At 40.8% G+C, this 12342-nt stretch overlaps 1 protein-coding gene across 4 annotated transcripts in view; it reads left to right on the forward strand.

The window, feature by feature from the left end:
* TAOK3 (TAO kinase 3) overlaps positions 1-10038 on the forward strand; it is a 182800-nt gene extending 172762 nt beyond the window's left edge. For all 4 annotated transcript variants that reach the window (XM_059894253.1, XM_059894254.1, XM_059894255.1 and 1 more), the window contains 3 exons: positions 1384-1596; positions 7568-7750; positions 8776-10038. In XM_059894253.1, the coding sequence (XP_059750236.1) occupies positions 1384-1596; positions 7568-7750; positions 8776-8937 (558 nt within the window). In that variant the 3' untranslated portion in view covers positions 8938-10038. The remainder of the gene's footprint in view (positions 1-1383; positions 1597-7567; positions 7751-8775) is intronic.
* The last annotated feature ends 2304 nt before the right edge of the window (positions 10039-12342 follow it).

Raw genomic sequence — 12342 nt, forward strand, 5'->3', positions numbered from 1 at the left:
GGGTATAACAGACTCCTAAAGAGATGTTGCGGGGCAATATGATCTCTCCATTTCTTCTTTGTATCCATTATGCAATTTCTCTGACCCCTTCATGACCTTCCCTCTCTAAAATTATAACACATGGACTAATAGCTGTCCATGGTTCTAATCCCAGGAAATGAGGAAGTTACCTAACAGTAATATAGCAGATAAATTGTATCAGTCATGCCAGTCAGATAATTGGTTGTAGCTACCTTGAGTGCTATTCTATTGAGAAAGACTCTAAAGCCACATCCACACTTAGTAAGGAAAAGTATGATTTATTAGTGACATCTGTCCTGGGCATGGGAATTGGTAGTGATATGCCAGACATTTATTATCCCTGCACTAGAAATATGGAACTCCTTTGGCCTGCACTACCTCCAGAGAATTTTAGCTGACTGCTAATTAACAAGCTATATGGACTAAGCCATTGCTATTTGTCAAGGGAGTCACTGTCAATGTTGACAAAGATATAAGGCCAACGTCAACCGCACTGGCCTTCTTCCTCTCTAGCCAGATCCTAACCTGTCTAATTAGTGATCCTTGTCATCAAAACCCCTCCGTGTGTTCATGAAATGTACATGTGACTATCAGGCAACTTGATGGAATGCCTTCTGGGCTTATAATAGTAAACCCCACCTTATCCTTGCCAAAATGCATAGTTGATATTGCTACATGCAAGTAGTGGAAGTGGGTTATGATGTAAAGTATGATCCAATGTTGCCCTTTATTGATTTTTCAAGGAAACACAGAGCAGTGAGAGATGGCTTATACATTGCCATCCCCTTTCTTACTTGGAAGTGGAGGAAAACAGTTAAAAGGGGGTGTGAGGGACAACAAACAATAGAAGACACTGAAGATTTTGACTAGGAAACAACTGAAATAATGAGCAAGCTTTTAACATACTAAGCTTCATAGTATTCCAGAGTCTTCTTAGAGTTATGATCTTGTAACAATTCATTTTTTAAAATCTATTTGTAAATTCAAAACTACTTCTATTCATTTGATATAAAACCAAAGTATTTTAGGGAGGGTGGGAGGGAGGGAGACGCAAGAGGGAAGAGATATGGGAACATATGTATATGTATAACTGATTCACTTTGTTATAAAGCAGAAACTAACACACCATTGTAAAGCAATTATACTCCAAAGATGCTAAAAAAAAAAAAAAAAAACCAAAGTATTGATAGAGTTAACACCTGTCTGTGACACATGTATTATTTTCATTATTACTGACTAGTAATGTGGGTCACTGCACCAAAAGACAGTTGGTTTCAGCACCTATATTGTATCATGAGAATGGAAGGCTTTCTGTGTTTACTAATGTGTCTTTATTTTCCTTTTGTCACTTCTTCTATACAGGCCATGGAAATGCAAATTAAAAAACAGTTTCAGGACACTTGCAAAGTACAGACCAAACAGTATAAAGCACTCAAGAATCACCAGTTGGAAGTTACTCCAAAGAATGAGCACAAAACAATCTTAAAGACACTGAAAGATGAGCAGACGAGAAAACTTGCCATTTTGGCAGAGCAGTATGAACAGAGTATAAATGAAATGATGGCCTCTCAAGCGGTAAGTGGTTAGGTTCGGTGCCACGGCTTCAAGAGCTTTGGGAATCAAGAAAATTCAAGATCCAGCCTTTTGGTCCCAAGATGATTCTTGCACACATTTAGGATATTGGTGTTTTTCTGCCCAAAGAACTGAAGGAAATGACGACGCTGAATAAAGCCAAGCCAGAGCGGATACTTGCTGGAGTGTGTCTTATAAGATGGAACTCGAGGAATAACATGCTAAATCAGACCTGTGGCACATAGGGACTTTGAGGGCAAGATGTGATAGATATTGCATGTAATATCATACTCTCATTCATCAAAGATTGCACAACTAATGTCAGGCACAAATGAATAGACAGACACATTCATTCAGTAAACTTTTACTAAACATCTATGCTCAGCCCTCTGCTGGGCTCAGAGATGGAGTGATGAGCTAGAGAGACGACAGTGGTCCCTGTCCTCACACTTCTGTCAGTCAAGTAAGGAGGTCAGATAATTAAGCAATAAAAATAAAACGTAAAAGTGCTTTGAAGTGGGAGGTGCCAGGGGCTATGGGAGGATGAGTAGGAACAACTAATCTGGTCTAGGGAATGCTTCCCTGCAAGAGCCAAGAAGCATGAAGGAATTTATTGAAGCAAACAGGTTCCATGGAAAAGGGCCTACACACTTTTCCAAAAGATGGATAGTGTACATTTGGGGACTGAAAGAACTTTGATATGAGCCCAAAGTTCAAGGAGGAGGATTGTGGGAGCCCAAAATGGAGAAGTCATAAAGGTCTTGGCAGCCAGGGATGGGAGGTTGCCTGGTAATTCAGTGAAGATTTCACAAGGAGATGAATCTTAAAGGGTAATAGCTGATCAGACAAGCAGAAATGGAAAAGTTATTCCTGGCAGATGATACAGTATATATGAAGACTCAAAGGCCTAAAAGAGGATGGCACGTTTGAGAAACAATGAGTAGTTGATATGGCAGGGGTATAATGGGCAGCTGGTGGATAGTCAGGGGTCAGAGCCTCAAAAGCTGGGAGTGTGGACATTATTCTATCAGCAATAGAGAGCTGCTTAAGCCTGTTTTAAGAAGGAAAGTGACAGTATCAGATGTGTGCTATAGAAAGATACTGGCAGTGATGTGGCAAATATAGGTAAAGAGACCTGTTAGGAAGCTATTATAATAGTCCAGGAAAAAAAAAAATGAAGCCGTGAACTAAGAGAGAACATGCTAATGGAAGTGGTGAGAAGGGAGAGAAGGATTTGATAAATATTTAGGAGGTAGAATAGATAGAACTTAGGGACCAATTTGAGAGGTAGGTTTGGTAACAGTGGAACAGGTCATCATTTTACCAAGATAGAAAAGTGGAAGGAGGGGTGAGTTTGGATGGATGTCTAGAAGATACTTGACTCATTATCTGAGCTCTGTGGGTATCTAGGTAGAGAGGTACAGAGATGGAAATCCGTAGTTCAACAAGGTGTCAGGATTAACATCAAAAAGTTAGTCATTGTTATATGGGGGCAGTTGTAGCTATTCGGAATACCTGAGATCTCCTACGGATAGGAGATAGTATTAAAGAGGAAGAGGACTCGGGACAGAGTTGTGGGCGTCAACATTTGAGGGCTGAGTAGAAGGTGGACCAAAGAAGATGAATAGCCAGCAATATGGAAGGGGAACCAAAGAGAGTATGTCACAGAAGCCAGAACAAAAGTTTCTAGTTGATGATTTCAAATGTTGCAGAGAGACCATTTGGGCCCAGCAGTGGCTTTGTCCATTGTTTGTCACAGACAGTGGAGTGGTGGAAATGGAAGACATTCTAAGTAGATTGAAAAAGTGATTATAAAGTGAGATAGAAACTGTAAGTGAGACTGCTTTCCCCAGATTCTTGTCAGTGAAAAAAAGGAGAAAGAGAGCTATAGCTAGAGGAAGAGACAGTTAAAAGAGGTCTTCGATTAACTGGGAAAGGCTTAAACACGTCGTTAGCGGAGGATCGGAGCCAATCTATTTCGTTCATTCATTCATCCAATAAGTATTTATTGAGTGCCTCTACTGTGCCCCAGGCATCCAGGAATACTGTGGTGAATAAGACTGTCATCGATCGTGTCTTCATGGAATCTGTAGAAGAGTGGAGGAAACAGACGTTGGAGAAGTCTGTGTATAACAGCAGAGCAAGGGCAGTGTGCCCACAGAGTGTAAGCCAAGAGAGCTAGGCTGGTCTGGAGAGTCAGGAAAGGCCTCTCAGACACAGTGATTATTTAAGCTGCAGTGTAGGGAGCACATTCTAGGCAAAAGGACTACATTTGTAAAGATGGGAAAGACCATTGCACTTTTAAAGAGCTCAAAGAAGTCCATTGTGTTTGGAATATAGAGAACGAGGAGGAAACTAACATAAGAATAGGATGAGAGGGGTAAACGGGGACAAGATCATATAGGGGCTTGTAAGCCTTCTTAAGAATTTTGATCTTTATCCTAAAAGCAGTGAGAAGCCATTGAAGAGTATTAAGGAGGAGACTGACATCACATTTGCATTTTTGAATGATCACTCTGGAGACACGTGGAGAATGGCCTGGGAGTTGACAAGAGTGGGTGTAAGGAGATCATTTATAAGGTTGCTGCCTTTACCTGGGTGTGAGGGGGTGGTGGCCAGACTCGAGAGGGGACAGTCAGGATGAAGCAGAAAGTGACTCAATTTGAGAGCTAGGCAGGAGGTGGGACTAGGAGCATTTAGTAACAGATTGAATGTGGAGAGTGAGATAGTGAGAATGACTCCCAGTCTCTAGTTTGAACAAAATGGTAGATGGTGCCATTTATCTATATGGTAAAAAAGGAATTGGAGATTGGGAAAGTGGGAAGGGAAATATGATTAGTTAATATTAATCATGTTGAGCTTGAGGCTGGGAAACATCCAGATGCAGATACCTCGTGTAGAGTGGATAAGCTAGCCTGGACCTCAGAAGAGAAGTCTGAAATAGAGGTGTAGATGTGGGAGTCATTTGCATAAAGATGGTAATTGAAGCCTTTGGAATAGATGAGATTCCTTAGGAAGGGAAGTTAGAGGGAGAAGAGCGCCCATGACAAAGCCCTGAGGAACACCCACATGTAATGGCCCAATAAGGTAGGGAGTAGCTGGAAAAGGAGAGGAGGTGGGGGGGAAACCGAAAGGGTGTGGTGTCTCAGAAAACAAGAGAGTTCAGGAAGGAAGGGGCAGTCCACGATACCAGATGTTGCTGGGAGGACAGGTAAGATAAGGACCCCTCCAGGGTGGTCATCAGTGACCCTCCTGTGAGCAATAGACGGGAAGGTGTAGGAACAGAATGAGGAGTGCAGACAGGGGTTAAAGGTAAGGAGAAGGGGAGAGAGTTGGTAGGGACATAAAGGTGGATGGGATTTTGGTTTTGTTCATGTTTGTATTCTCAGCATCTGCTACAATGCCCGGCATACAACAGGTGCTCAATGAACGTTATATAAGATGCGAGAGAACAGGATCAGGAGTATAGGTTCATGATTGCTCTTGAATAAAAGGAAAGAAATAACCCTTCCTTCTGAGGCAGGGAGGAGATAAAAGTACAGATGATAATTACGGCAGTCCTTTACTGCCCGCTTACCACGTGCCAGGCACTGTTGAATTTTATAAGTGTTATCTCATTTCATTTTTGTGAAACCCCTTTGACCTTTGAAGTAGTTACTTTTTTAACCCTAATTTACCTGTGAGGAGACTGAGGTTTATTGAAGTCAAGTCACTTGCTTAGGGCAAGGGTTGGCAAACTTTTTCTGTAAAGGGGCAGGTGGTAAATATTTTAGGCTTTGTGGACCAACAGAGTCTCTGTCACAACTACTCAACTCGGCTATTGTAGTACAAAAGCAGTCATAGATAATATATAAATGAATGAGTGTGTCTGTGTTCCAGGAAAACTTCATTTACAAAAATAGGCAGCAAGCCAGGTTTGACCCTTGGTCCGTGGTGTACCAACTCTTGACTTAGAGGGTCACTTAGTGGTACGTAGCTAGTGGTGGAGCTACAATTTGAAGCCTGTTTGGGGAGACCGTGTAAGCCTATATGCCTGGCCACTACTACATTATGCTGCTTCTATCACATCCTTTTCTTGAGATTAATCCAATAGAGGGAACAGACATGATATTTACCTATACTTTTATAAAACTTTTTAATGCATTTGGTATGTGCAACTTTGGGGGGGTGATGAATACCAAATACTGGAATATCCCCTGATTTCTAGACTGGCACTTCTTTAGAGTCAGAGCTGGTACAGAATAACACAGTTGCTGACATTAATAATAGAATGCCAGAAATAAGAGAAGATGGGGGTGTTTCAGTGGTCTAAATTGCCTGTAGAATGAGCCTCTCACCCACTTGGCCAGGGCTTATAACAATTAACCAAGCCAAGTAGAAAAGAATAGAGTTTCGTTCCCTTTATTGGTCAGAAACCTCCCATATCAAGAGGAAATCGATAACAATCTCCTTGGGAGCCAGTAATCCCTTCGGCATTTATCTGTGAAGCTGTTGTTGCTGCAGCCTGACTGTTCATTGTGTCTAGTGTCTCTTCTCCCTTCACTTCTCATTGGGAAGTGAGAAGAGCAGCATCCTCTCTAGTGGATTTTAGTGAAAGCTGGTTAGGGCTAATTATTAGAAAGTACCTTGGAAATATGATTCCATTATTTATTTTGTGTTCATTTGACATAGTGTATTTCTCCAAAGCACTAAAGAAGACACTATGCAAATAACTTTCTAAAACTATTCTAATAACATTTCAAAAAGTCATAATCAAGATATTAAGAAATGTTATTAATTGTCACAAATTGTACAGAAGAGGGAAGGCAGCGTAAGGTGGAGAATAGGTATCTTGGCAAAGTGGTCTCAACGGAAACATGCAGATATACTCAGGGTAGACAGAACTGTCTAATTCAAGGGTTCTAATCTCATAGTTCCCAGCTGAACTGAGGGCCTGCTAAATCTAGACCAAACCAAGTCTGGTGGGACAGGAGGGTCTTCATCCCTGAACACAGTCCTGCTAATGGCCCTAAATCTTCAGCTGTGCTCATTGAAAGGCTGGCATTTCTGCTGGCTGGCTTGGTCCATTCCCTACACGGGATCAGTATCCTGGTGTGTAATACAAAGTACAGGTGCCACAGGGAGCAAGGGAAAAACTTTATCTGGATTTCACTGCTTCAAACCAGAATACGCCCCGTAAGATTATCAAGGCTACCTTCTGTGGGGAAGAAATTTTGAACCACTTGAGTTTTAGATGGCTGGCCATAAGGATAAAGTATAGCCAATGTTATAGGGACCAACTTTACGTGCTAGGAGCGTAATGGTACTGTGGTATTCCTCAAATGCTATGGAGATTAGACTCATTTTTTTTAGAGCTAAGGATATCTAAATGTATAATAGTTTGGGGGTTAAAGATATCTAAATATGGAAATGGTTAGTCAAAATAATGATAACACCGGCTATTTACTGACCCTTTGGTATACATCAGGAACTATGCCTGGGATTTTATATGAATTCTTTCATTTAATCCTCACACCAGTCTTAGACAATAGGAACTATTATTGTTATTTTCTTGAGATGAAGAAAATGAGACTTGGAGATGTTAAGTAACTTGCCAAGGTAACACACCTAAGTGAATGGTGGTGCTGGAATTCCAGCTCAGGAGTCTGCCTCCAAAGCCCACAGGCTTAATTACTGGAGTGTGGAGCCTTCCTGACTCCTGCTAATGTGGTTTTAAGAAAACCAGGTTTCTTTAAGAAAAGAATGTTTTTGTTTTCTTAAGAAAGAATGTTTTAAGAAAAGGAAGTGTTTTTAGAACTTTGTAGCCCATTGGGCAGAATGTACTATTTTTGATTCCTAACTCTGAAGGTACCCCCCACCGAACATCTGTTTTTCTGAGAGACCTGTTTCAGTCCAAACAAGGAAGCCTCTTCCAGTAGTCACCAAGTTCTGTAAGCTAGGAGCGAATCACACTGTATGTCTTCTGTACCCGCAGTTACGGCTAGATGAGGCTCAAGAAGCAGAATGCCAGGCCTTGAGGCTACAGCTCCAGCAAGAAATGGAGCTGCTCAATGCCTACCAGAGCAAAATCAAGATGCAGACAGAGGCACAACATGAACGTGAGCTCCAGAAGCTAGAGCAGAGGGTGTCTCTGCGCAGAGCACATCTTGAGCAGAAGGTATGAGCGTGTTGTCAAGGGTCCTGTACCGCTGGGTAGAGGATGGGCGTGGCTCTGCCTGTGTACCGGGCGATTTAACAAAGGCGCTGTTCCCCTCGTACCTGCTTTGATACTCCTGGTGCCCCTGAGAGGTAGGCGTAGTCCCCATTCCACAGGCAGGACACTGAGGCTCAAAAGGCTTAATTAAGTTACTTGCATAAATCTGATCCCACAGCCTAAGTTCTCTCTATTACTCTGCTCGGAAACCTTCCACCTTCACAGCCTGAGGACTGACACCGGTTACTGGGTAGTTGATTTGACATATGAAAGGTACTGTGAGTTGATAGCGTGGCCACTAAATGTCATGAGGAAGCCAAATACAGATTTGGTTTTTATTCTCAGCTATTTCTAAACCAAAAGAAATCACGAGCAGAGCTCTTTAAAAAAAATTTAAATGAAGAGAGGCTGATATTGCCACACATGATAAATGATATCAGAATTGAAATATTCATTGCTTTAGAGATTGCTGAGGAATATGAAGTAGAAAAGATGTCATAAAGCGTCTCAAAGCTGTTAAGCATGTATTTGCTTAACCAGTTATTCATGCTTTCTTCTGGTAGTTCCCAGAGATCAACGTGAGAGACTATTTTCCCAGCTCCTGCTCTAGAACTAAATTGCTAATGACCCAGGGGGCTTTGGGCTCTCTCTGGGAAAGCAGCACAACTTAATTGTGCTCGAGTGTCTTTTAGCTTCTCCCGAGCCATCTCCTGCTGAGACAGGACAGTGACCTAGATTGGCCCAGCTGCTTGGCTTGCTAGAATGGCAGTGCTGGCCCCAGGTGGCCCCAAACATTTTTATTCTTGTGAGAAAGTTTTAAATGTGATGGATTAGACACACAACACTTATCACAGGACTCTCCCAGCCTGCCCCAGACTAGTTTACTCGTAGTTCCTCCATGTTTGCGTGTCATCTGTGTGCATGTATGTGTACATATATGCCTGTGGGGACTCCTTTCCATTAAGAACTGTTCATTGTGCTTATTTCAGATTGAAGAAGAGCTGGCTGCCCTTCAGAAGGAACGCAGCGAGAGAATCAAGTACCTATTGGAAAGGCAAGAGCGAGAGATTGAAACTTTTGACATGGAGAGCCTCAGAATGGGATTTGGGAATTTGGTTACATTAGATTTTCCTAAGGAGGACTATAGATGAGATTAAATTTTTTTGCCATTTACAAAAAAAAAAAAAGAAAGAAAGAAAACAAAAAAATTCAGACCCTGCAAAACCACATTCCCCATTTTAACGGGCGTTGCTCTCACTCTCTCTCTCTCTTACTCTTACTGACATCGTGTCGGACTAGTGCCTGTTTATTCTTACTCCATCAGGGGCCCCCTTCCTCCCCCCTCCCGTGTCAATTTTCAGTGCTGGCCGAAACCTGGCCATCTCTTCTATTCATAGTACACGTCACAGTATCGATGTGATTCAAAATGTTTCAGTGAAAACTTTGGAGACAGTTTTAACAAAACCAGTAAACCAACAACAACAAAAAAGTGGATGTATATTGCTTTAAGCAATCACTCATTACCACCAATCTGTGAAAGTAAAGCAAAAAAATAATAATAATAATAATAATAATAAATGCCAAGGGGGAGAGAGACACAATATCCGCAGCCTTACACCTTAACTAGCTGCTGCATTATTTTATTTTATTTTATTTTTTTGGTATTTATTCATCAGGAATTAAAAAAAAACAAAGTTTTATTAAAGATTGAAAATTTGATACATTTTACAGAAACTAATTGTGATGTACATATCAGTGGTGACATATTAATACTTTTTTGGGGAATAGGGGGTGGGTGGGGTGAAGAGATCTTGTGATTTTTAAGAACCTGCTGGCAAGAGTTTAACTTGTCTTGAGCATATTCTGATTGTATCATAATCATTTTCTGCTGTTGCAGAGGATGTGAATACACTTAAGGAGCTCACAGAATCCCAGTAGCACAAATTGGGCTTTGGCAAATCGTGTATTTTGTGTATAGAAGGAATTTAAGGAGAGGTATTACTTATTTTCATATTGTATTTTAACTGTTTCTCTGATCAAATTTTTTTACTCCCTCCTCCCAGTCCTCCCCACCTCCCTCCTTTTCCAATTCAGTATTTGGAGTTCAACACTGTCTCTCAATCAGATCATCTTGATCTTTTTTCTTTATTTCCCTGCCCCTCCCTACGTCCCATATCTTGGTCATAAATATTGCATTATTCACACTTTCAAACTGTGTATTTTCTTACAATAAAAAATGATGAAAAAAAAAAGGCTTTACTTCTTTTGCATGCACTTTAAAAAACAAAACATTTTTCAGGTTCCAAGGAAGAGCATGATAACTGTCAGAGCTTTTAATTATATTTGTAAATAAAAGTGTTCATCACATTGCCTTGCTGTGTTATTGTAGCAGGAAGTTTCCCTTCTAGGTTCATCAGCTCCTAATGCAGAGGGAGAGCTGCCCTCCAGAAGCTGTTCTCCATGGCCCCTCAAGAAGAGCCATTCACGATTTTCAGGTAAAGCTGTGTCTTCCAAGTTCTTCTGCAGGGCTGAAGATGGGGTTGCACTGTCTGAAGTGGTCAACTGCACCTTTTTACCCTTAAGAATAGAAGGCACATGTGTGCACATGCACGTGCACACACACACGTGCACACACGTGCACCCACAATGTGCCAGTCCTAGGACCATGTATTGCTGAGAGAAGTGAGGTACCTTAAAGAAAAGCAGGCTATGAAGAAGACATTATAACCAAATATTTGAAATGATCCTACTGTAATAGTAGATTCCCCCACCCCTCATAGCTTTTATTAGAATAGCTTTATGTACGTGACAATGAGGTAGTAAAATCTGTAACTTCTAGGAAACGGTTTTGGGGTCAAGACAATCTCAGTAAGATCTCATTCTCTTAGGGTTCTGAGTCCTAGTCATTGAAAATTGATCTCTAGCATGATGACTTGAAGATCACAGTTGAATTCTACAGGATATTCAGTCATCGCAGACAAATGTGATGAGTCATGTTCACTGTGATAGACTAGCCCAGAGAGGTATACTTCAGAACTCACAAAATGATTATCAACACGGGCTAACCCCAACCGTAAAGGCTTTAATAATTAACACCCAGTTTCCTGAGCAGCTTAGGTCATTAAAGTTTCCATATTAGGTACATCAGAAAGTAATATTGGAAAGGGCTGGAAAGGACTCATAATTATCCATGAAAAATAGATAACCTTTATTGCATTATGCTTACCATGTGATTGATAGAACTCTACACTAAGCATTTTGTAGATGAGGAAATAAGCTCAGACCAGGGTAAATGGAGGGAGTGGAGTCTGAATCGAGACCTGTCCGATTTCTGAACCCACACCTAAGAATAGTCACACTGCCACTCAAAAGGACATTAAATCATCAGTAAGAAAAACTTCTTGTAGTTTATTTCATACATTTCTGTCTGTAGTGAAAACTGTCTAGCTAGCTTGTGTAAAGGCCTTATGTTCGTGAGATTATAGGTGCTGATCTTTGTAAAAGTTCCCTGTCCACAAGTTTGTCAGTGATGTGTCCAAGGTAGAGTTATCAGAAGAAACGTGGGTCTGTGCTCCTGACACCTGGTACAGACTAAGTCTTCCAACTCCTTCTAGTACTTGAGGCAGTGAGAATAGACAGGGACCAGAATAGTCGCAGGAAGAGAACAGGTATAAAAGAAGTACTGGGACGGGAGCAGAGAGCCATTGTCTGGTATTATTCCAGCATATACAAAACTCCCCTGAGTTAAAAGAATTGTTATAGGTTTGTCAAAAGTATTATAACGGCTGCTTACCTTTGATTTGCAACTATTCATTCAATGAATATTTACTGCGTATCTTATATGTCAGGTACAATGCCAGATGCTTAAGCTCTGTCAGTGTATCTCAAACAGGTGAAGATCCTCACCCTAATGGAGCTTACATTAGAGGTAGGAGGAAAATGGTAACACACAATAATTATAATTTTAAATGATCTTACATGGTAATAAGTGCTATAGATAAAGGAAAAAGGAAAGAGTAAGGGGGGTCAGAAGTGCCAGGATCAGCATACATTCAGCTTATTCGTTCAGGAAATATTTATTGAGCATCTACTGTGTCTGGGGATGTAGTAGTAAGGAAGATGGATAGGGTCACTACTCTGCTGAAACTCATGGTTTAAATCTCCACTGAAAGAGATGTAAAGAAGCAGTGGACTAATTTAATCAACAGTGGGCAAAGACAAGCCATTACAATGCAAATGCTGGGTGCAACCAGGAGTTTAAAGGAACTGACACAATTACAGTCATAGGGAACATCAGAGAATACTTACCAGTGATGTCTAATTAACAGTAAAAATTTACTTACTGAATTTACCACTGACTGTAAATATTTGATTAAATATTGAAAAAAGTATTCCTGGGCAACTGGAAACATGCCCATGTAAGAATTTGGTATACCTCCCTGATTTTAATTTAGCAATAAATTTTGCCATAGAAATGATAAAACATAAAAAAATGTTTTGTTGTTCTAGTTTGGCATAGCTGTGTGCTTTTCTTGCTGATTACAACTAAAAAGTAG

The sequence above is a fragment of the Balaenoptera ricei genome, chromosome 14 (genome assembly GCF_028023285.1).
Source record: "Balaenoptera ricei isolate mBalRic1 chromosome 14, mBalRic1.hap2, whole genome shotgun sequence".
Lineage (NCBI taxonomy): Eukaryota > Metazoa > Chordata > Mammalia > Artiodactyla > Balaenopteridae > Balaenoptera > Balaenoptera ricei.